This window comes from Pimephales promelas, chromosome 4, assembly GCF_988280905.1.
Source record: "Pimephales promelas chromosome 4, fPimPro1.hap1.1, whole genome shotgun sequence".
Lineage (NCBI taxonomy): Eukaryota > Metazoa > Chordata > Actinopteri > Cypriniformes > Leuciscidae > Pimephales > Pimephales promelas.
The window spans coordinates 35,009,066-35,030,801 of NC_142772.1; the positions used below are offsets into that span (position 1 = coordinate 35,009,066).

Consider the following 21,736-nt stretch of genomic DNA (forward strand, 5'->3'; position numbering starts at 1 on the left):
ATGATGAATTTAATCTTTTTACCGTGTGCACTAATCAAATAAAAAAATATCTAGACTTTATAAATTAGTCAAGCTCACTAATTGGCTAGTCAGTTGTCAACCACTTTGATCCATCCGTAGTGCCTCTGATCAATGAGAAAATGCATAAAAGGAAATTAGTTGTGGGTTTTGCTGCTTTTATTTGACTCCGAGATGGAATGGTAATGTACAGATTTAACAGTAGAATCACTATCTGCATCACATCTGGGTAATCTTTCAGTCAGCTCAGTCTCATCAGTGGTAAACAGAGCCTATTAAACTTACTCAATTACTTGATTAAGATATTATGTTTCAAGGTTTCATTCCTGGAAACATTGTGTGCATCATGCCATGCTATTTCATAACGCAGATCAATTAGAGCTCATCTGTCCTCTATAGATATTGTCGTCTTTGAGCACGAATTAATAGATGTCACAAACCCCTCTGGCTCTAGATACATTCTGTTTTATAAATGGATCCAGCCCCTGTATTTTCAGATATAGTGTCGTTGTTGCTAAGTGACAGAGCAGTCTTGTACATGTGGCCGTTGCTGGCTAGATTATGCAGGTAGGATGGATTTAAGTGAAGTGTTTTCTCTTTATCCAGTCCTACACTTCCCTAAGGCATTTTTCCATGTGATGTGATACAGAAAAATGCATAGTGCTTTGTTCTAACCAAAACGAGGCAGGTGTTATGTATCGCACAGTGATCATGTACCATGTCAAGTATTTGTTTTTGCTTCCTTTTCACCTGTAGTATGTGGTGATGTTCACGGACAGTTCTTCGACCTCATGAAGCTGTTCGAAGTTGGTGGTTCCCCTGACAACACGCGCTATCTGTTCCTGGGCGATTATGTAGACAGAGGATACTTCAGTATTGAGGTGAGTGCATGTTTATGGACGGAAATCATCTAGAATGAAAAGCTCACACAGAATCTGCACCTGACAGATTTTCACTGGAATTCACAGAGTTCTACACATCCTCCACCCTTTGTGTGTTTGTTTTTTCAATATTTAGGCTAATATGCTTTTTAGCTACGAATAGAAGTGTAGTAGTCCCAGCTTCATTTATTGGCACAGTAAGCATTTCTGAGAAACACTGTTGATATTTGATATCAAACCAAAGAAACACACCTCTTCCTTCATTGCTCCCCTCCCCCCTAAAATGCACAAACACGGAATGTAGGAGTGGATGTCTCTTTGTCATAGCAGAAGCAAAGCAAAATAACACTTCATGAAAAATAAGGAAAACCCTGAAAAATGTTATTGAAATGCGGGTCCTAAAGCTTTTGATTTTCATTTAATGATTTTGAATGAAGTTTCTTAATATGCTCACTAGGATGTATTAATTTGATTGATAAAAAAAAATAGTGATATTGTGACATAAAATAACTTTTATTTCTTGGAAATGCACAATTGACCATAAAGCACTGAGCTTGAGTTGAAATGAAGACAACTGAGAAGTAAAATTTACTTCTATTAACAATTTTTTTTTTTTTTTTTTTTTTTAAGTTTGCAAGAACCCTGAAATGAATAATGTTAAAACATTTTAACTGTTTCTGCCAAAATACCATGGTTACAGTTTGCATTACTACTTTTAATCCATGGTGAATGTTGGTGATTTGTGGCCTGAAAAGCCTTGTTTGTTCATGGCACAATGTCTCCTGGTGTTGAAGCTGCTTGATCTAATAACTGTAAATGGTTTATAACAGAGAATTGTGGGTTGAATTTGAATGCTTCTCACTATATTTCGCAGCGATGTTATTAATTCTGTGGCAAATTCAAATGCTGTGGTAACAGTAAACCTGTCCTGAGCTTGCGTTGCTCTGTCTATTATTGTTTTGAGCTGATAAACGATCTGTGCTGCGCAGCTCAAACAAGTAGCACTCTTTCGTTTAGTTTGATGTTTCACATATTTAACAGAAATGGCAGCTCTTATTAGTTGCGCAATCAGTGCGACCTCTAACAAAATTTAGTCCCACTGGGCGTAAAAAAAAAGTCTGAATCCCTGATATACTAGTTGGCTAACCAAAGTTTGATGAAAAACACAATGTAAAACGGTCCACTTTGAATCTTCCAGTTTACTCAAGCCTCTACTTTGATTAGGTTTGGTGAGTGCAGGAGCATTGAATGATTTAGAATACAGAACAAAAGTATCAGAGACCTTGTTAAGCTGTGGTTAAATGGCCTCTCTTTCTGTCTGTCTCATTTGGACGTGTCACTGTCTGAGTGGAGCTATCTGATAACCTGTCAGACACTGTACTCTTTCATAAGACATGAGTCATAGAGCATTAAAGCATGGACTGCTCTGCTCGTCGCGATTCTCCACTGAATGACTGATGTTTAAATGAAATTGAGCTTTGGGTTCAGAAAAGATTTTTTTGAAGTCTCTTATGCTCAAATAAACAAAATGCTTATACCAAAGCAGTATGCAGTAAAAGCATATTGTGAAAAATGATTGCAATTTAAAATAACTTTTTTGTGTGTAATTCCTGTGTGTGATGGCAAAGCTGATTTTTCAGCAGACATTATGCTATTCACAAGATCATTCAGAAATCATTCTAATGTCGATTTGACGAAGAAAGAGAACATTTCAGAAAGAGAATGAAAATCTTTTGTAATTTTATAAATGTATTTACTGTCACTTTAGATCAATTTATACTTCCTTTTTAAATAAGTAACTTTATTCAAAAAAAAAAAAAGTTTTACGGATCCCAAACTTTTGAACATAATTTCTGATGTGTCTTTATTTGTTGTGCTAAAGATATAAAGCCTTTACATTTATCTGGATGCTCGCAATGTGTTCTCTCTGGTTATATATCTGTGCTAAAATGGGCTCAGAATTGCTCATAAAAGTATGAGCAATCCTTTTCATTTAGCCTGTCATCATCTTTCTCTTCCATTATGGTGGGCTATTTCCTTTGATCCGAGATCCGTCTATTATTAATGCGTCCCACCACCATGACCAGCCACCACACACACACACACACACACACACACACACACACACACACACACACATGTGGAAGTTTTTGGTGTGAGCAGCCTCTCACCATCACACTGTTCAGTCTCCACTTGTCTGGCACAAAGCTCTCTGCCCTTTTGTCTTGTCTGAGAGAGAAAAAAACCCACTGATTAAAAAGGGATGTACAAATTCCCCATATTTCCATATTTGACAAGTCGGTGAGATTTCTAGATATACTTTCTCTAGTTGTCTCGGCCATTGATGGCATTCTTTAGTAAATTCCTCTTCATATTGTTCTTAAAGGGTTAGTTCACCCAAAAATGAAAATTCTGTCAGTATTTACTCACCCTCATGTTGTTCCAACCCCGTAAGACCTTCGTTCATCTTCGGAACACAAATTAAGATATTTAGGATATTAAAATCGCTCCTGCATACAGTCCATAGGCTTCTTGAGGGACTGGCTCTTGCTGTCCTCGAAAAGTAATTGAAGACATCGTTAAAATAGTCCAAGTGACTACAGGGGCTCAATCTTAAGTTTATCAAACGACGAGAACACTTTTGTGCGCAAAAAAACAACAAAAATAACGACTTTATTTCAACTATTCACTTCCTTCTCCATAAGCCTATAGTCCGTTAACGTAGTGTGATTGCGTAGAGCTACGTCACACGTAGGCTCACTATTGGTCGACGCTGGTCATGTGTGTGTGATGCGTGTGACGTACAATAACAGAAGCTTACGCTATTAAACTAGTAACCTGACTCGCGCAGAGGGAGAAATAAACGAATAGTTGAAATAAAGTCGTTATTTTTGTTGTTTTTTTGCGCACAAAAGTGTTCTCGTCGTTTGATAAACTTAAGATTGAGCCCCTGTAGTCACTTGGACTATTTTAACGATGTCTTTTATGACTTTTCGGGGACGGCAAGAGCCAGTCCCTCAAGAAGCCTATGGACTGTATGCAGGAGCGATTTTAATATCTTAAATATCTTAATTCGTTTTCCGAAGATGAACGAAGGTCTTACGGGGTTGGAACAACATGAGGGTGAGTAAATACTGACAGAATTTTCATTTTTGGGTGAACTAACCCTTTAACAACATACTGTGTACAACCATTTTTATGACCCATTTCCATTCCATCATTCCAAGCAGTTATATCATTATATGGCCAAAATTAATTAAATGGTTATTCATTTAATTGTCAATGTTCGCTTTGATATCAGAATTCTAATATGTTAATGTTTATATATGTGTGTGTGTGTATATATACATATATATATATATATATATATATATATTTAATATCAATATTCATTTTGATTAATCTATGTATTAACATTATTATTATTGTGCATATTGAAATGCATATTTATGTAAATCTATAATATTAACCATTTTAATGCAGTGAAACTATTATTATTGACCCTATGTCTCTCACGGCAAAAAGCTTGACAGTCTTGAAGTCTGAAGACTTAATTTTTTTTTTGTTGAATATATATACACTTATACACACACACACACACACACACACACACACACACATATATATATATTGAAATTTAAACAATTAAGTAAATTAAGTAAACTTATTGACCATCTAGTTGATTAGTTGATCATCCTGATCTATCCCAGTTATTAAACCAGGTGATAGCCTTTAGCAGCATGTCAACTTTTGGGAAAAAACAGGTTCCCCTCTGTGTCTACTGCCATTCAGCAATAATAGCCTTCGTTCAGGTCCTCCTCACATGGCCACTATTACCTGCAATTTTCAGCTCATTATTCCTCTTGCGTAGGCTGCAGTCCCAGCTCTCGCACCCCCCTCTCGCAACCTCCTCCGTGTCTATTATTCCACATGTCATTTAAATGCACACCTGTCGTCCTTGGTTACCTTGGTGTCCTGTTCTCCCCACGTTAAGTGGTGTCTGGGATTTTGCTTGCAAATTCAATGGGGATGGGCTGTAGATGATAAATACATTTTAATCATTTTAATTAGGCTATAAAGATTTTGTGCATGTACTCTATACTGTACAGAAGATCAGGCATCTCACTCGAATGCACTGTATTGCCAAGGTGTTGTGTTGTCGGCTGCCAAGCAGTCTATACTTTAGTGTGAATTTTAGATGTGTAAAACGAACCAAACAAACCTGTTGTTTAGAATAAAGTATCATTGGAAATAATTACCATGTGACCACTCACTCCCACCTTTGCAGTCCCTCGTGCACCCATTTGGCCATCTGTTGAGCACAGTGAAAGGACACTAATTGTGCCATAATCTTTCCATTGGGCATTGAAAACACAATCAGATTGCCTTAAATGCAATGATAATGATTAAAAGCTTTCCTTTGCACCCTTATTTGAATGAAGAGGCCTCATATTTTATTGTAGGCATCAATAAAGGAATGTTTTCCTCAGTTTATTAATGTAAAAGACATCTGGTCTTCACCTTCATTTTCCTCGCATAACTATTCCATCTCACATTTATAGTCAAGTATCTTCGGGATTATAAATGTCTCTATCTCTCTTTCTATCTGTCTTTAGTGTGTGCTGTTCCTGTGGACATTGAAGATCAACCACACCAACACCCTCTTTCTCCTCAGAGGCAACCACGAGTGTCGGCACCTCACAGAATACTTCACCTTCAAACAGGAATGTGAGTGCTGAGGGAATGTGCCGTCTAGGGGTGCTGAGAGCTAAGTGATGTGTTGGCAAGCCGTCCGCAAGCCTTTTCTTTACTTTTACTATTGTTCCCACTTTGAAGCTGCATTTTCAGCCAGCTATCACCAGTTAGCACTTTCATTTTCCTTGCAAATAGTATAGCATTACTCCTGTAGTTACAGGGGATAGTTCACCCAAAAATGAAAATTCTGTCATCATTCACTCTCCTTAAATTATGGAAAAAATACTATGGCAGTCAATGGCTACCATAAACTCTTTGTTACCAAAATTCTACAAAATATATTCTTTTTTGTTTAACAGATGAAAGAAACTCATACAGGTTTGGAACAACTCAAGGGTGAGTAAATGTTGACAGAATTACAATTTTTGGGTAAACTATCCCCGTGAGTTTTAAAATTTGATATAACTTATTAGAGGGGAACTTTTACATTTTAAAAATCCTATTTACTTGATTTAATTTTATATACATATATATATATATATATATATGGGGCGGACGGCTTGTGAAGACTGTAACTTCCTTTTACTGGTTTGGCCTATGGCTAACGTGTGGTTTTGTTGGAGTTGGAGGGCCAGCAGGGTCTCATTTATCTTGTTTCTTCAGATAACCACTTTAGCAAAATAGCAATTCAAATTAATTGAACAACTTATTTTTCACTTAATATGGGTTAAAACTACACAAGGCAGCTGTTTGCACTGTTGAAATGTATTATTGCATTATGTTTGGCTGGAACATATTTACTGTTTCAATCTCCCAGCATGCCAGAGTCACACAATATGGTCACTGCCTGCTGACACCATTGCTGACTGTTTTGGATCAAATTTAGCATGTCTTGACATTTGACGAAAAAATGTGCAATTGTTTTTTGAAACGGTCTGTGTCTAGGAAGAATCGAGACCTGAAAGTATGCATCCCGGGGCATGATGTTGTTGTCTTGCATGCTAATGCGCCTTAAAGTTATTTTCTGTTTTTTTCTCGGTCAAGAGGGCACCAAATTCAAAATTTATTTATAAGCAATATCGATAATGGAATCGGAACCGTTAAATTCTTATCAATTCCAATCCCTAAGAGTAAGATTTGTAGAGCTCAATGTCTAATGCCAGAAAGTGTCCAGGTGTGAGTTATTAGTATGCTAGATAGTGAAGTGGCTGGATCTCATCTGGCTCACAAAGAGACAAACCCGATGAGCCGTACACTATGCACAGCATTACCTCACCTGATTTATGAGAGAGTAATGTCTTTTCATTATGAAGCCTCTCATTAGCATCCATTTTCAATAATTTATTTAAAACCTTAATTCAATGCAGCATGACCAGCCAAGATCTCAAATAGAAGTGCAAGGAACTGTTTAGCTTATGGGTTGGGCTTATTCACGCTCCAGTTGCTTACAAATACAGAGACATATTTATTATCCGAAAAGTATATTTCTTGACATGGATTCCGTCTAATGCGGTTGGCCTGGGTTTGCATCTACTGAGCCAGGAACCTGTCTGCCAGAAGGTTATTACAGGTCTCCTAAGAAAGTGTTAGATAACATGACCAACCTGGACTTAATATCTGTTGACATGCTCTTCTTCCCTTTATGTTATAGAAGCAGCTAAATTGTTTTATTTAATTGAAACACCCGTCACTTGAAATATATAAGCTAAAGTGCTAGCATTAGCTAGTTTTCACTTTTTTGTTTTGTTTTATACTTTAGGTTTGTAATTGGTAGCTAAATTACAGACTGTTTCACAGGAATGGCTACAAATTGAGTGTGCTTGAAAGACGTTCACTACACGAATAGAGGTTCAAGTTCATTTTTGGTAAATGTATTGTAAACTAAAATATACATTACTGTCAGTTCTAAAGACCCTTGTGTGTCATGTATTTAAATATAAATATATTATTGAATAGCACACTACAGTTGAACTTAGAATTAAGTACTTCGCGTGTGATCCTTAACGAAGTATTCTTTAAAGCATGAATTAAAGCATAATCATTTGCAATAAAGTATAACTTTTAATGTGGCATTACAAAGTATGTATATGTGGTCTGTTATTTAATTAATATTATATTATCTGAAAGTACGGCTCTTTTATAAATATACTTTTAGTTGAAGTACTCAATGAGAAGCACATTAATTACTTTTGTACAGTGAAGTGAAAGCCAACCCTGTATAATATAATCTTTGATAGCATACTAGCGCTAGCAACTGTAGTAGATCACACTGTTTTACATTTTTGCTTCTCGAATCCAAATGGAATTCAAATGAAGTTTCCTTTGAACATCTGATTAAATCCCTGGTTTTGGCTTTCTATGGGTCAGTGGTAGTCTATTGTGCTTGAAATGAGCACTGTTTGCTTTTAAGCTCATACAATAGTGTTGAGGCTATTGTGCTCTGCATAACAAAGATGGAGGCGGTTTCAGAATGTTTAGTGGAAGCCCAAGTGCTCTCAACGAGATCTCTTTCGCAGAGCGAATGTGTAATTCGGTTTGGTGAATAACCCAGCTGTATTTAGTGGCAACCAAGACAAGACTAATTAGACTACTTCAGTCCAGATACTGAAGTATTAATAAGCTTAATCAGCAGCTGAATTAAGTATTCGCATTGCATTAATTAGGCTCATTTGAATTTAATCGAATTGTCCCTGCTGCTTTTGTGTCAGCTTGGTGGCAGGTTTTGTGGCTTTAGGTGTAGTTATTATTTTATGACTGCGTAAAGATGTGCTAGTTGTCATCAGGAAATATTATTATATACAAAAAATCTAACATGACCTTAATGATGATGACTTTTACTGTTTAGTGTATGTATTGATTTTACTGTTTAGTGTATGTATTGATTTAAAGATCAGGGGCCTCATGTATAAACGTTGCGTACGCACAAAATGGCCTTAGAAATATGCGTACGCATTTTTCCACGCGCACATCGGGATTTTTAAAAAATAAACTTGGCGTAAATAAGTGCGCACCGTAAGGATGCTCTTGACCGTGCGTACGCACTTTTAGAAGAGTATGGGTTTTGGCGACACCGATGGTGAGCTGGAGTCAAATGTCTTTTTGCTTACTATTAGACAGAGAATCTAAAGAAAATTATACATCTACACAAAGATAATACAAATATAATTTCACAAACCTATCAACACTTGAAGCAAACATCCATCCCTTCTTAAATGACCGCGCCAGCACGCGCGTTGGGCCGTTTGGTGAAACTGACGCACATATAGCCTATAATCTAACGGCAGATGGAGTAAAACCGTAAATCTTCATTATGAGTCCAAATCATAAATACAGTCCATATTCACAATAACAGAATGGTTTAAACTAGTTTTACTTCAGATATATACATTTAGATTAAATATGCCATTCTCATTAATGGAGTTAAACTCTTAAACTACATGAAATAATTACTGAGAAGTTACAATATATATATATATATATATATATATATATATTCAATAAATAGAAATAGACCTATTTGTTGTGGTTGCATTGCTTTTGAACACTTTTCTTCTGGCATGCTGTGTTTTATGTTTTAACTAGAGATTGACTGAGAAAACTGTTTCGTGCAAATAATGCACAACCATGTCTATCGCTTTCCATTAAAATATAAATCAATTAAAAGTACTTTTTGGCCAGTGGAAAAGATTGAGAAAAACTGTCTCTGAAATGTATTTAACACTATTTGATTTATTAATTAAAAAACAAGGCAAGGATATAGGCTACTAAAAAAAATGTTTGTAATAATGTGACGGCACATCCGCATTTCATATTTTCCTAACGTCTTGTACCGTTAAACTTGGTATCACGTGGATGAATAATCATATGCAAATGAAATGCAGATTAGGATATGCATATTTAAACTAGGCGTTGTAATCTCCATACATGGTTATTTCGGGGAGGAGACGCACGTGCGCATAATCTCCCGCTGACTGGGATTTTTAAAGTGAATTCTGCGCAGGTTCTGGCGTACGAACGGTTTTATAAATCTGAAAACTTTTGTGCGTACGCAAATTCTGCCTTATGTGCGTACGCACACTTTAAGGATGAAATCTACGCAAAGTTTTATGCATGAGGCCCCTGATCTGTAAGGCCAGTGTCAACTGAATTGTTAATAATAACATTGAGAAATATCAATTTCAGCAGTGCAGGAAGTTGCTAGATTTCGACATAGTTAAGTTCTCATTACACTTTTTTGATTTGAGGGAGCAGTCATTCTTTCTGCCCATTTAAGGGCTCAAATAAGGGATTTAAATTGATAAATTCATTTATATATTGATTGAGTAACATACTGGAAATCTGCAATATGTTTTAAAATACCCCTGCCCATCCCATGGTGTTTGGGGTCAGTATGTTTAATACTTTTATTCAGCAGGGATGCATTAAATTGATCAAAAGTGACAGTAAAGAAGACACTTACAATCTTACAAAACATTTCTATTTCAAAGAAATGCTGTTCTTTTTGAACTTTCTATTCATCATCATGAAAAACAAAATCTGGAAAGCATGTTTGTGGTTTCCATACAAATATTAAACGGCACAACTGTTTTTGACATTGCTAAAAATAGCAAATAAAATGATTGAGCCATCACTGGAATAAAGTACATTTTAATCTAAGTTTACATTTACATAAAAACTCATGGTTCAAATGTAATAGTGTTTTCAAGTATTCAAAAACATTAAAAAAAATATCATATTAACCTTAATGTGTTTTTTGTGCAAGAAACATGGCTTGTATTATTTTTTTTCTGCTTAAGATATATTTAGGGAAGTTTTTGAATAATTTTATACATGTTGGCTACATTTATTTAAATGAAGCTGTGTATGAACATCAAGTAACACTTCACAGTAAGCTTTCATGAGTTTACTTTAGTTAGCATTAAAAAAGAATGAACAATATTTCTACAGCATTTATGAATCTTAGTTATTTTCAACATTTACTAATACATTATTAAAATCAAACGTTGTATGAGTTAACATTAGTGAATGCACAGTGAACTACTGTAGATGAACAATGAACTGGATTTTTGTCAACAAAGACTAAAATACTATAGCAAATGTATTGCTTATTTTTAGTTCATGTTAGTTAATACACAAACTAATCTTAACAAATAAGACCTTATTGTAAAGTGTTGCTGATCGAGTTGAATCATTTTTCTTTTGCGGTGAATCAAAATCTAGTGTCAACTGAAATATACACACTCCTTATTAGACCTAGTTTTCAATATATCCTTGTCGAAAGTTAATGAAGTGTTGGGGACAAAAACGGCCATGGCCAAAAGACATGCCCTACCCATCATAAATTACACTTATGGGTTTCTGTATAATTTTTCAAATGCCAAGGCCAGCCTTTGATAAAAATGTTATTGAATGAGTGATTTCTTGACTTCAGTGCACCAAACTTTAATACAATCGTACTTTCTTGTCTTTGTACCCTTACAGGTAAAATAAAGTATTCCGAGAGGGTTTATGACGCATGTATGGATGCCTTTGACTGCTTGCCTCTTGCAGCTCTTCTAAACCAGCAGTTTCTCTGCGTTCACGGTGGCCTCTCACCAGAAATCAACTGCTTAGATGACATTAGGAAAGTAAGTTTCTGTTTATGTCCTTTTTCTTACAGCCTTTTTATTGAAAATCCAGGTGTGTTCATGCCTCCTCTTTTTCTTTGCACTGTGTTATGCAGTTAGACAGGTTTAAGGAGCCCCCGGCATTTGGTCCTATGTGTGATTTGATCTGGGCCGACCCGGGAGAGGACTACGGCAGTGAGAAGACAGCAGAGCACTTTAACCATAACTCAGTCAGAGGCTGCTCCTATTTTTTCAGGTACTGCAGCAAAGCTATTATTCATTGGGTCAGCTCTCCCTGATTTATATAAATATAATTTACAGCTTTATTGAACATGACTCGCAATAAAAAATATTCTGCTCACTAGTAATATGTACCTTGAATTTTCTTTCTTTTTTCACACAAATTATTTGTTATAAATTATAATTTATTAGTATTTTTTTTACATTTTCTCACAATAAATATTGAAATAGTTCATGTTTATTTTATTCTTTGTTCGATTATAATAGTTTTAAACATAATTCTTGTTTTATGATCTGTTTGTTTAGTTTAAAGTCTAAGGCAATTGAAAAGTTGCATATGAAGTAGCATATAATAAGAAAAAAATCAAAAAAGTCAGTTTCTTATAAAAAATAAAATAAAAAGAATTTCATTTTGTAATACAAATCAACTCCTAGAAAAAAAGTGCCACAGTTTAAGAAATGGCTTTATAAGAGTAATTAAATTTTGATATTTTACATTATATTAATGCATGTTGTAACTTACACCTAGGTAAAACCATAGGTTGTCGAACTTAGCTTATTTTGACATTGAACGTTTGGATGAGTAACCAATTTTTTGAAAATTAATTAAATAATTTTTACCTGACTATAAAATAACTCAAGCACCTTGCTTGCTAAGAAAAAAACGCTGTTTCTTTCTCTTTTTCTTTTACTTTTTTCTTTTGACCAAATTCTTTATACTTGCTCATAAATGTGTAACTGAGTCATTCGGGCATCTGTGAACTGGTGCATAAATCCTGTCTGACTTTTACGCTGAACTAACCTGACTGTTGTCACCCAGCTGGTTTCGTTCTGGGTGTGTATATATAAGTGTGTTTATTCACTGTTTGCTTGTCCAGCTGGCATTTGTTTGTACCACGCCAACTAAATGCTAACAAAGTGCAGGTGGTTGTCTTATAGCTTGAGAGTTCACTTTACTGAGATCGAGTGGACCTAAAGAGAATCAGGTCTGGGCGGTATATCCAGTTATATATATATATATATATATATATATATATATATACATTATTTTGATGTTGTGAATGCATTTGAGAAAAGTGCAGGACACAGAGCTGCTGCGAGGAAAGTGCATGACCCAAATTGTCATATAAACTTTAAACATGTTTCAAAATAACTGCTGTTACTGATATATTTATTGTATATCACCATTCAGCCTAAAGAATACAGAGATATGATTTTTGGTCTATTATATCGCCCAGCTGTAGTTCATAGCTTGTTCAGTATGAGCAAGTGCTTCAGAGGTGATATGTTGAAAAAGGTAAAAAAAAAAAAAAAAAAACGTGCTCGCGGTCTGTGTTAACTCTATTAAACCCTCAGGACTTTCTCTTGTTTTACAGTTATGCAGCAGTCTGTGACTTTTTGACAAACAACAACCTGTTGTCAGTAATTAGAGCTCATGAAGCACAAGATGCAGGGTATGTATTGATTCTTCTGTTTTATGATAGTAAGACTAAAATAGCTTGTGCTTTCTTTGCTAATTTGATGTTTGCTAGATTAATCTAGTGATGCTAGGTTAGTCTTGTGATTTCCGTGTAGTCTCTCTGTGTTTGCCAATTTAAAAAAAATCTATTTGAAACTGTGGATCATTGGATAATTTTTCACCGACTTTGACAAAAACACATTATTTGACAAAGAAAAGAAAAAAAGAGTAATTTTATTGGTCCATGCCAGATGCTTTTTTGACGCACATTTGTGTGTGTTTCTCTTTCAGGTACAGGATGTATAGAAAAAGTCAGACAACAGGCTTCCCTTCATTAATTACCATTTTCTCAGCACCAAATTACCTAGACGTGTATAACAACAAAGGTATGTTAGTTTATTTATGCCATAGTACACGTTCTTGTTTAGTGCAGGTTCTCTCAAGCTTTTTTAAACCAAGTATCAGATGACTTTTCGTAAACTCCATGGCAGCCTATCAGGTTGTTTTTCTTTTTTGTTTACTTGAATACTTTCATGGATATACATGACATCGCCCTGTGTTTTTATTCCTCAGCGGCTGTATTGAAATATGAAAACAACGTCATGAACATTAGACAGTTCAACTGCTCTCCTCACCCGTACTGGTTACCCAACTTTATGGATGTGTTTACGTGGTCGCTGCCCTTTGTGGGCGAGAAAGGTAAGTGTCCAGCAGAGACCTGAAATGGGAGAGTGAGATGGTTGGTAGTATTTTGCAAGCCATGGAAAGAAGAGATGACTTTGCCTTTGTAAATGATGGTGGCTGTGTCCTCTCTGTGGGAAGAATACAGAAAACGAAACGGCCATTACCATAATCAGAATTTCAAATCTCAAGGCTTCCTCTGCACTTGTTTGTTGTTTGGTCAAAACTAGATGCTGTTCATAGGAGAACATATGAAGAGCTCTTTTCCAAAACGCTATAAATCCATTTCAATAGTTTTCAGGAAAACTACATTTTTTACCTAGACCCACACATTTTGTGAATATTCAAATTATCCTGTTTAAATGTTTTATTGGTTCAGTCTGAACATTTTGAACAATAATTATTAAATCAAACAACAATATTGTTAACAGTGTTGGGAGTAACGCATTACAAAAGTAATACATTACTGTAACATATTACTTTTTGCTGTAACGCAGTAGTGTAAGGCATTACTAATCAATTTTCAGTAATATTTTACTCGTTACATGTTCAGTGAGGCTTGTATTACAGTTGTATTACAGTGTATTGTCTGCTTTTACTTCTTAAAGGCAACAGACTGTGTGAAAGTTTTAAAGCAGTCTTTTAGTGCCAGTTCAGAGCGGTCGCGTCTGTAACATTGTTTTTTCCTCATAAATGCGAAAACGAAAACTAAAATAAAATGAATATTTTAAGTTCTATGGAGACTGGAGAGCAAACCCTTCCTCATCCGATTTGCGCAGTGTAATTAACAGAATTACAAAAAATATATTTTGCCTCCTATTTTTTTGTCACGCATGAATGTGTGTCTTTTCCCTAATATTAAAAATAAAACATAGACTGATATTTGTCTAATGTCTGGAGTCCTTTAAGGAAGTAGCCTATATACGTTTCAATACATGTATTTTCTGAGAATTTTTATTTCAAGTTTTGACTGCAAATGTCATGTCCATAATGCTGGACTTCCCCAATTTTCAATAATTTATCCTCAACTAGTTTTGTGGTTAACTTCAAATGTTAACTTCAAATAATTGTAATAGCCTAATTTAAAGATAAGGCAGCATTGGATCTGGACGGTAAGGAGAATAACGGTGGGAGTTAGAAGAGGTGTGTCGCGATTCTGTAGGTTCGTGGATCTGAGTCGTGTGGCGAATGGCGATTTCGGTTTCGTTACAGCCCAAAAGTTAAGTTCTACTTAGTTATTTTGGTGAAAGTAACTCAAAAGTAATACATGAGTAATGTAACGCATTACAATTCTGAGACAGTAATATTGTAAGGTTATGAATTACTTTTAAATAAAAGTAACAAGTAATGCCTAATGTATTACAGTTTGGAAGTAACTTGCACAACACTGATTGTTAATGATAATTTAAAAGTTAATTTTATTTTTTTCCAAAACGCTATAAATCGAAATAAACCTCAAACAAATAGTACCAATTTCAACATATGCATGAAAAAAACAAATTATTAATACCAATTTCAACATATGCATGAAAAAAACGAATTATTAAAAATGATCAATATATGATAACGATATTCAAAAAAGGGATGGGCACCCCTCCAGCACATGCACACACACACACAGGCTACATAACATGTGAGCAACGCGGAGCAGCATGACGCTTAAATATAAGTTAAAAAAAAAATAAATAAATAAACATTTCACATTTGTTTTTAATAATATTACATTACTTATTTTTATTATTTCATCTATGTTGAGTAGGCTATGAAAAGGGAACCGCATGAGATGAGTAAGATAGGATCAAAATTCAAAAGCTGCCCAATATCGGAAAATATTTGGAGTGCGTCAGACATGATTTTGACCACTTATTAAGTTTTGTTTTGTAGAAAGCTTGTAAATTTCGTTTCATATAAATTGTATCTTCATTTTAATAAATGTTTCATCGACAAATTGACTGGATTAATACATTAGAAGTAAATATCAGACAATATAATCAGGACACAGAGGCGCGCAGGTGAACCGGAGCGCGTCTCATAATATGAACCGAAACACCGCGATGCTTGCCTCACACAGGCCTGAGAACTAAGCTACAGAAAGCTTTAAATATCTACTTTTAAACAAAACAATTAAAAACTAAAATAAATTGGCAACTCTCTGCGTATGTAGGCTAATTCGAAGTATGCGTTTCTCTATGCGCGTTCACTGCGAAGATGGCGAGTAAGCATCATCAACTTTATCTTTGTTGCTGACACTGACAGAAAACACTAGTTTATTAATAAACAATTCAAATGTTTCATGCATAATCATTACTTTTGCCGGTTCTTTGTGGCAAGCTTTATGCATACGTTGAGATGCGGAATATGCAATTAAAAACGCTCATATGGTTTCTCTCCCATTTAATTAAATCAATATATGTGATTACTGATAATACAAATGGCTTAAATGATCTACTACTAGTCGACTAGAAAACTAGGACTCATTTTGAGGAATGAATGAACATAATAAACCTCTGTTCAGAGTGCCGCCGTGATGGATTGTGTAGAGCGCTCATTGAATTTGAGGATTTATCGTGTTTAGGCTAAAAACAGGGCTGGCGCTTATCGTGGTTTGGAAAGAAACTGTATCTTGCAGTACATTTTAAACAAGGAAATATAGCGATTTGGCATGAAACGTTGATAGAGCAGTGAAAGGGTTCTGTCCGCAGCAGAATGACACGACAAACTCATTTTTTTTTTAAATGTCGTTTAACGCGTTTTGGAAAAGAGCTCTTCATATGCTGTCATTATGGAAATTTGTTACCAACCAATGTAGGTTTGAGGACTGGCGATTCGTTTCAGGCAATTCTCAATAAGTTCTTCTTCTGCATAGACAACTCTATTTGCTGTGCAATTTGATCTTAAAAACTTTGTGGACTTCACATACAGCTGTATCACACAATACATGAATGGCAATATCTGAAAGAGCATAATAGAGCAATTTAACATCATATTAATTGTGCCAGTGTGTTCAAGAACACCTTTCATGAAGTCTTAAATTGTTTTGGTTACATGGCAATGTACATGACTGTAAGCACCATGAACATTTTAAAGAGAAGCTCTAGGGTCAATGGACCACTGGATAAAGAAATGCATGGACACAGATATTATGTAAAATCATGTCAACTTGCATTGCCGATCTAATGAGATTCTCTATTTACAGTGACTGAGATGTTGGTCAATGTCCTAAATATCTGCTCTGATGATGAACTCATGTCAGAGGGAGATGACTTATGTGAAGGTAAGAGTGTTTATTTATACACATAGTATACAACTGAGATTAATTAAAGTTTGGTATGCTGACAACTGCCTTATGTGCTGATTTCCCTTTTTTTCACGTTCAGTGATATAATTTAATAAAGAACAGCTTGAATGTGTTTCCACCTGTGTGTGTGTGTGTGTGTGTGTGAGAGAGAGGGAGAGAGAGAGGGAGCGTCTGTTTGTCTGGTCATCATCAGCGTAGACAGAAGGCCCTTAGAAGTGTCCAACTGTCACTCTGGCTGTCTAAGATGCTCTCCCTGGAGGTCTGGTGTCTGCTGATGTCATCCCATGATACTTTCTTCTTAGACAGATTGTTCTGAAGAGTAGAAATCACATGATATATACTCTTATGTAAAAAGATTAATATTGGGAAATGCAGTATATAACAATTTAAAGTAACATTTTGTATTTGAATATATTTTAAAATATAATATATACACCGTAGGATTGTGGATTTGCCTTGTGCAATTATGAAACCAGAAACTGATCTGCTTAAATTATTAGAGCAAAGGCGTGATGTTCTTATGCAAATACTCTCAAGCCCACACAAGCCAAATGATGCGGTTTGCTTACAATGTGCACCTTGAAGCACTCCAGGCTCACTTTATTTTTTCATTTGAGTACTTTCAAACAATTAAAAGAGAATTCTAAACAATTCCAAACCCTTTGACAGCATTTTCCTGCCTACACAATGAAGCACTAAGGCCTTCCTGCAGTTTCTGCCAAATATTATCTAAAATAATTTCCACTAAATAATAATTAATTATGGGGATAATAATACATTTAAAAATATTATTATTAATAAATATAATAATTATTATGATACATTTATTAGTAACATATGTCTGGCACTATATATATATATATATATATATATATATATATATATATATATATTTGCACAGCATTCTTTGGCATTTTGGGTAAAACCAAGCTTTATTTTGGCATCAAACTGAAGAAATTGCAAAAGAAATATACTACTTATACACCGATGTGCCAGAACATTGTGACCAGTGTTGTGCAAGTTACTTCCAAACTGTAATACATTAGGTATTACTTGTTACTTTTATTTAAAAGTAATTCATTACCTTACAATATTACTGTCTCAGAATTGTAATGCGTTACATTACTCATGTATTACTTTTGAGTTACTTTCACCAAAATAACTAAGTAGAACTTAACTTTTGGGCTGTAACGAAACCGAAATCGCCATTCGCCACACGACTCAGATCCACGAACCTACAGAATCGCGACACACCTCTTCCAACTCCCACCGTTATTCTCCTTACCGTCCAGATCCAATGCTGCCTTATCTTTAAATTAGGCTATTACTATTATTTGAAGTTAACATTTGAAGTTAACCACAAAACTAGTTGAGGATAAATTATTGAAAATTGGGGAAGTCCAGCATTATGGACATGACATTTGCAGTCAAAACTTGAAATAAAAATTCTCAGAAAATACATGTATTGAAACGTATATAGGCTACTTCCTTAAAGGACTCCAGACATTAGACAAATATCAGTCTATGTTTTATTTTTAATATTAGGGAAAAGACACACATTCATGCGTGACAAAAAAATAGGAGGCAAAATATATTTTTTGTAATTCTGTTAATTACACTGCGCAAATCGGATGAGGAAGGGTTGGCTCTCCAGTCTCCATAGAACTTAAAATATTCATTTTATTTTAGTTTTCGTTTTCGCATTTATGAGGAAAAAACAATGTTACAGACGCGACCGCTCTGAACTGGCACTAAAAGACTGCTTTAAAACTTTCACACAGTCTGTTGCCTTTAAGAAGTAAAAGCAGACAATACACTGTAATACAACTGTAATACAAGCCTCACTGAACATGTAACGAGTAAAATATTACTGAAAATTGATTAGTAATGCCTTACACTACTGCGTTACAGCAAAAAGTAATATGTTACAGTAATGTATTACTTTTGTAATGCGTTACTCCCAACACTGATTGTGACCATCTACCGAAAATGCTTTCGGTCCTCCACGTACTGCCAAACCTGCGCTTACCCATGAAGGTGTCCGGCACCAAGACTTCAAGTCTGGTTGGTTACGAGGTTGAGCTACTTGTTGGTCCAGCACATCCTATAGATGCTCAAATCAAATTTGGAGGCCAGGGCAACACCTTGCCCAACATCAGGTCTCAACCATTTCTGAAAAATATGTGCACTGTGACAGGGTGCAATATCAATATCCTGCTGAATGAGTTTGTGACTGGTCATAAAGTTTTGGCTCATCAGTATATAGTAAAATTCGAATGTTTTTTTTTTTTTACTTTTTTTTATATTACTAAAAAAGTATTATTATTCATTGCTTAATTTTTTTTATTATTCATTGCTCGAATTGTATTATTATTAATTTAGCTTTATCAAAAATAAAGTTAACAAAGAGTAACTGTTTCAAATGCAGTTAAAAGTGCTATTGCAATTGCACTTGGGGGGTGGGGGGGCAATTACAGTTAAAAGTTCAATTATCCATTGTAAAAGTGTAAACCCACTTAACTGGTTTGTGGGTCAAAGGTCCTATGGGGAGACAGTTTTGATACTGGTTTTGTGTTTCCACAGGTGGAACTCCAGCTGTCCGTAAGGAGGTGATTAGAAATAAGATCCGTGCCATTGGGAAAATGGCCAGAGTCTTTTCTGTGCTCAGGTCAGTCTGAATGCAAGTATTTACACACACACACACACACACACACACACACACACACACACACACACACACACACACACACATATATATATATATATATATATACTGTGTGTGTGTGTGTGTATATATATATATATATATATATATACTGTGTATATATATATATTTATTCACTGTGCTGCTTTGGAAATGATTACAGTTTTTTTTTAAATGTTTGTATAAAGAGCTGGAAAAACTACCTCATACAAAGAATGAAGTTTTGTTTTAACGCCACACACAATCTTTCCTCCATTAGGCTTAATGAGCTGGCGTCAGTGAGTCATCATGCAGAATAACGGTCTAATTGTATTAGACATTTTTCCAGATGAACAATGCCATAGATAATGAAGGAATAGAGAATATCTTGAAGTCTTTTGTCTCTGGTTTTCTGAGCAATATTCAGATTAGGTTGGCACTACAGCAAAGTTCCAAATTGCCATATATTTCCTCTTTCTCCCCGCCCACCCCATCCTAATTGATTATGTGCCATTTAGTTCTTTGAACTCAACTCTAATACGATGTGTGTGTGTGTTGGGCCTCAGGGAAGAGAGCGAGAGTGTACTGACCCTCAAAGGGCTCACCCCAACCGGAACGCTACCTGTCGGAGTGTTGTCTGGAGGCAAGCAGACCTTACAGAGTGGTAAGTGAGCATGTTTGTGGTTTTGTAATGATAGATTAGAGAAATGCAATTGAAGGCCTATCGCATCCAACCCGGAAGTCATAATTGGATCATCATCATTACCACGTGTGACTCTGCACTGGCCCCCATACTAAAGCAGAAAGTACCAGCACACGGCAGCTAGAATGAGCTTTGGCATGCCAGGTACTAAAGATGCTGATCTATCTCTCTCCTTCATGTTAAAATACATCAGAACTCATTGTGGTAGATCCTGATGAGGGCTGTGCTCTCCATCTCCATGACCTTTTCTAGACTCCACCTGGCTGCTTATTTCGCTTCTTAGAAAGCTTCCGGTAATCGCTGCAAAATCACTGCCCACACCCCCAGCGTCTCAGATCCTTATTGTTGATCTTTTAAATGGGCATATCCTGTGAAAATTGTCCAGGTCAAAAAGAGATGTTTTGTATAAAGAAAATTAAACTATTTTAGGACCATTGAATTTGCCTTTTTGCATTTTGGGACATTATTTTCACAACAGTTAAAGTTCACCCTATTCAATCCTTATTGTTTTTTTTGTTTTGTTTGTTTGTTTTGCTTTCTTTGATGCAAGTGTAAAGCTTTTAAACTTTAAAAACAATACAGGAAGATCATGCATATATATATATATATATATATATAAATCTTCGAAAAATAGCCGAGTCCCAAATAGACGCCTGTCTCTTTTACACGCCTGGTGTGGCGACAGGTTTGGGTAATTAAAAGCCGGTGTCAAATAGAGACCAGGTCTCTTTTTAGTTTCTGGTTGTCAATCTTCTAAAACCTCCAGAATGTCCGCTTTTTGGCGGCCGCCTAAGCAAATTTTTGTCTCACCAAAGCCTATTTTGATCGGTGAGTGATAGAATAGAATGACTTCTGCGATTGACAGGGCGCATAACAAGCAGAGAGAGCTTGTTTTTAATATAAATATATAATATAATATATTAAAATTGGATAAAATTTAAAATTTTTAATATATTTTAAAATTCAGCAATGCTGAATTTTCAGCATCATTACTCTAGTTTCCAGTGTCACGTGATCCTTCAGAAATTATTCTAATATGCTGATTTGCATATTTTCCTTGTAGCAATTAAGTCTTTACTGTCACTTTTTGGCTATGCATCCTTGATAGATAAAAGTGCTTATTTAAAAAAAAAAAAAAACGCACTGACCCCAAACTTTTGATGTGATTTATTTTTTTCCTTTTAATATGAATTCACAGTTTGTATCAAAGTCATGAGAATTGATGAAAAGGGGGTTTATTGTCCTGAAAATAATGTCTTAGTTCAAGAAATATTAATGTTCTTAGAAATAGGCTTAATTTTCTTTAATTAAAATATAATGTTGCATAATCACAAATACACAAACTGCCTATCTTATTCTGTACATCTGTTACATCCTGCTGTTCACCTATAAACTAATGTAATGTTTACACTGATTATTTGCCTATGTGCTGTATAAAGCCCTTCCCTTGTAGGCTCACATTAAGCCTCATG

The 21,736-nt window shown here is 35.3% G+C and overlaps 1 protein-coding gene across 3 annotated transcripts in view; it reads left to right on the forward strand.

Annotated features, from left to right (window-relative positions):
* ppp3cca (protein phosphatase 3, catalytic subunit, gamma isozyme, a) overlaps positions 1-21,736 on the forward strand; it is a 40,645-nt gene that overhangs the window by 12,278 nt on the left and 6,631 nt on the right. For all 3 annotated transcript variants that reach the window (XM_039658407.2, XM_039658408.2, XM_039658409.2), the window contains 10 exons: positions 775-899; positions 5,516-5,627; positions 11,076-11,221; positions 11,317-11,456; positions 12,817-12,894; positions 13,191-13,285; positions 13,473-13,598; positions 16,777-16,854; positions 19,462-19,546; positions 20,128-20,225. In XM_039658407.2, the coding sequence (XP_039514341.1) occupies positions 775-899; positions 5,516-5,627; positions 11,076-11,221; positions 11,317-11,456; positions 12,817-12,894; positions 13,191-13,285; positions 13,473-13,598; positions 16,777-16,854; positions 19,462-19,546; positions 20,128-20,225 (1,083 nt within the window). The remainder of the gene's footprint in view (positions 1-774; positions 900-5,515; positions 5,628-11,075; positions 11,222-11,316; positions 11,457-12,816; positions 12,895-13,190; positions 13,286-13,472; positions 13,599-16,776; positions 16,855-19,461; positions 19,547-20,127; positions 20,226-21,736) is intronic.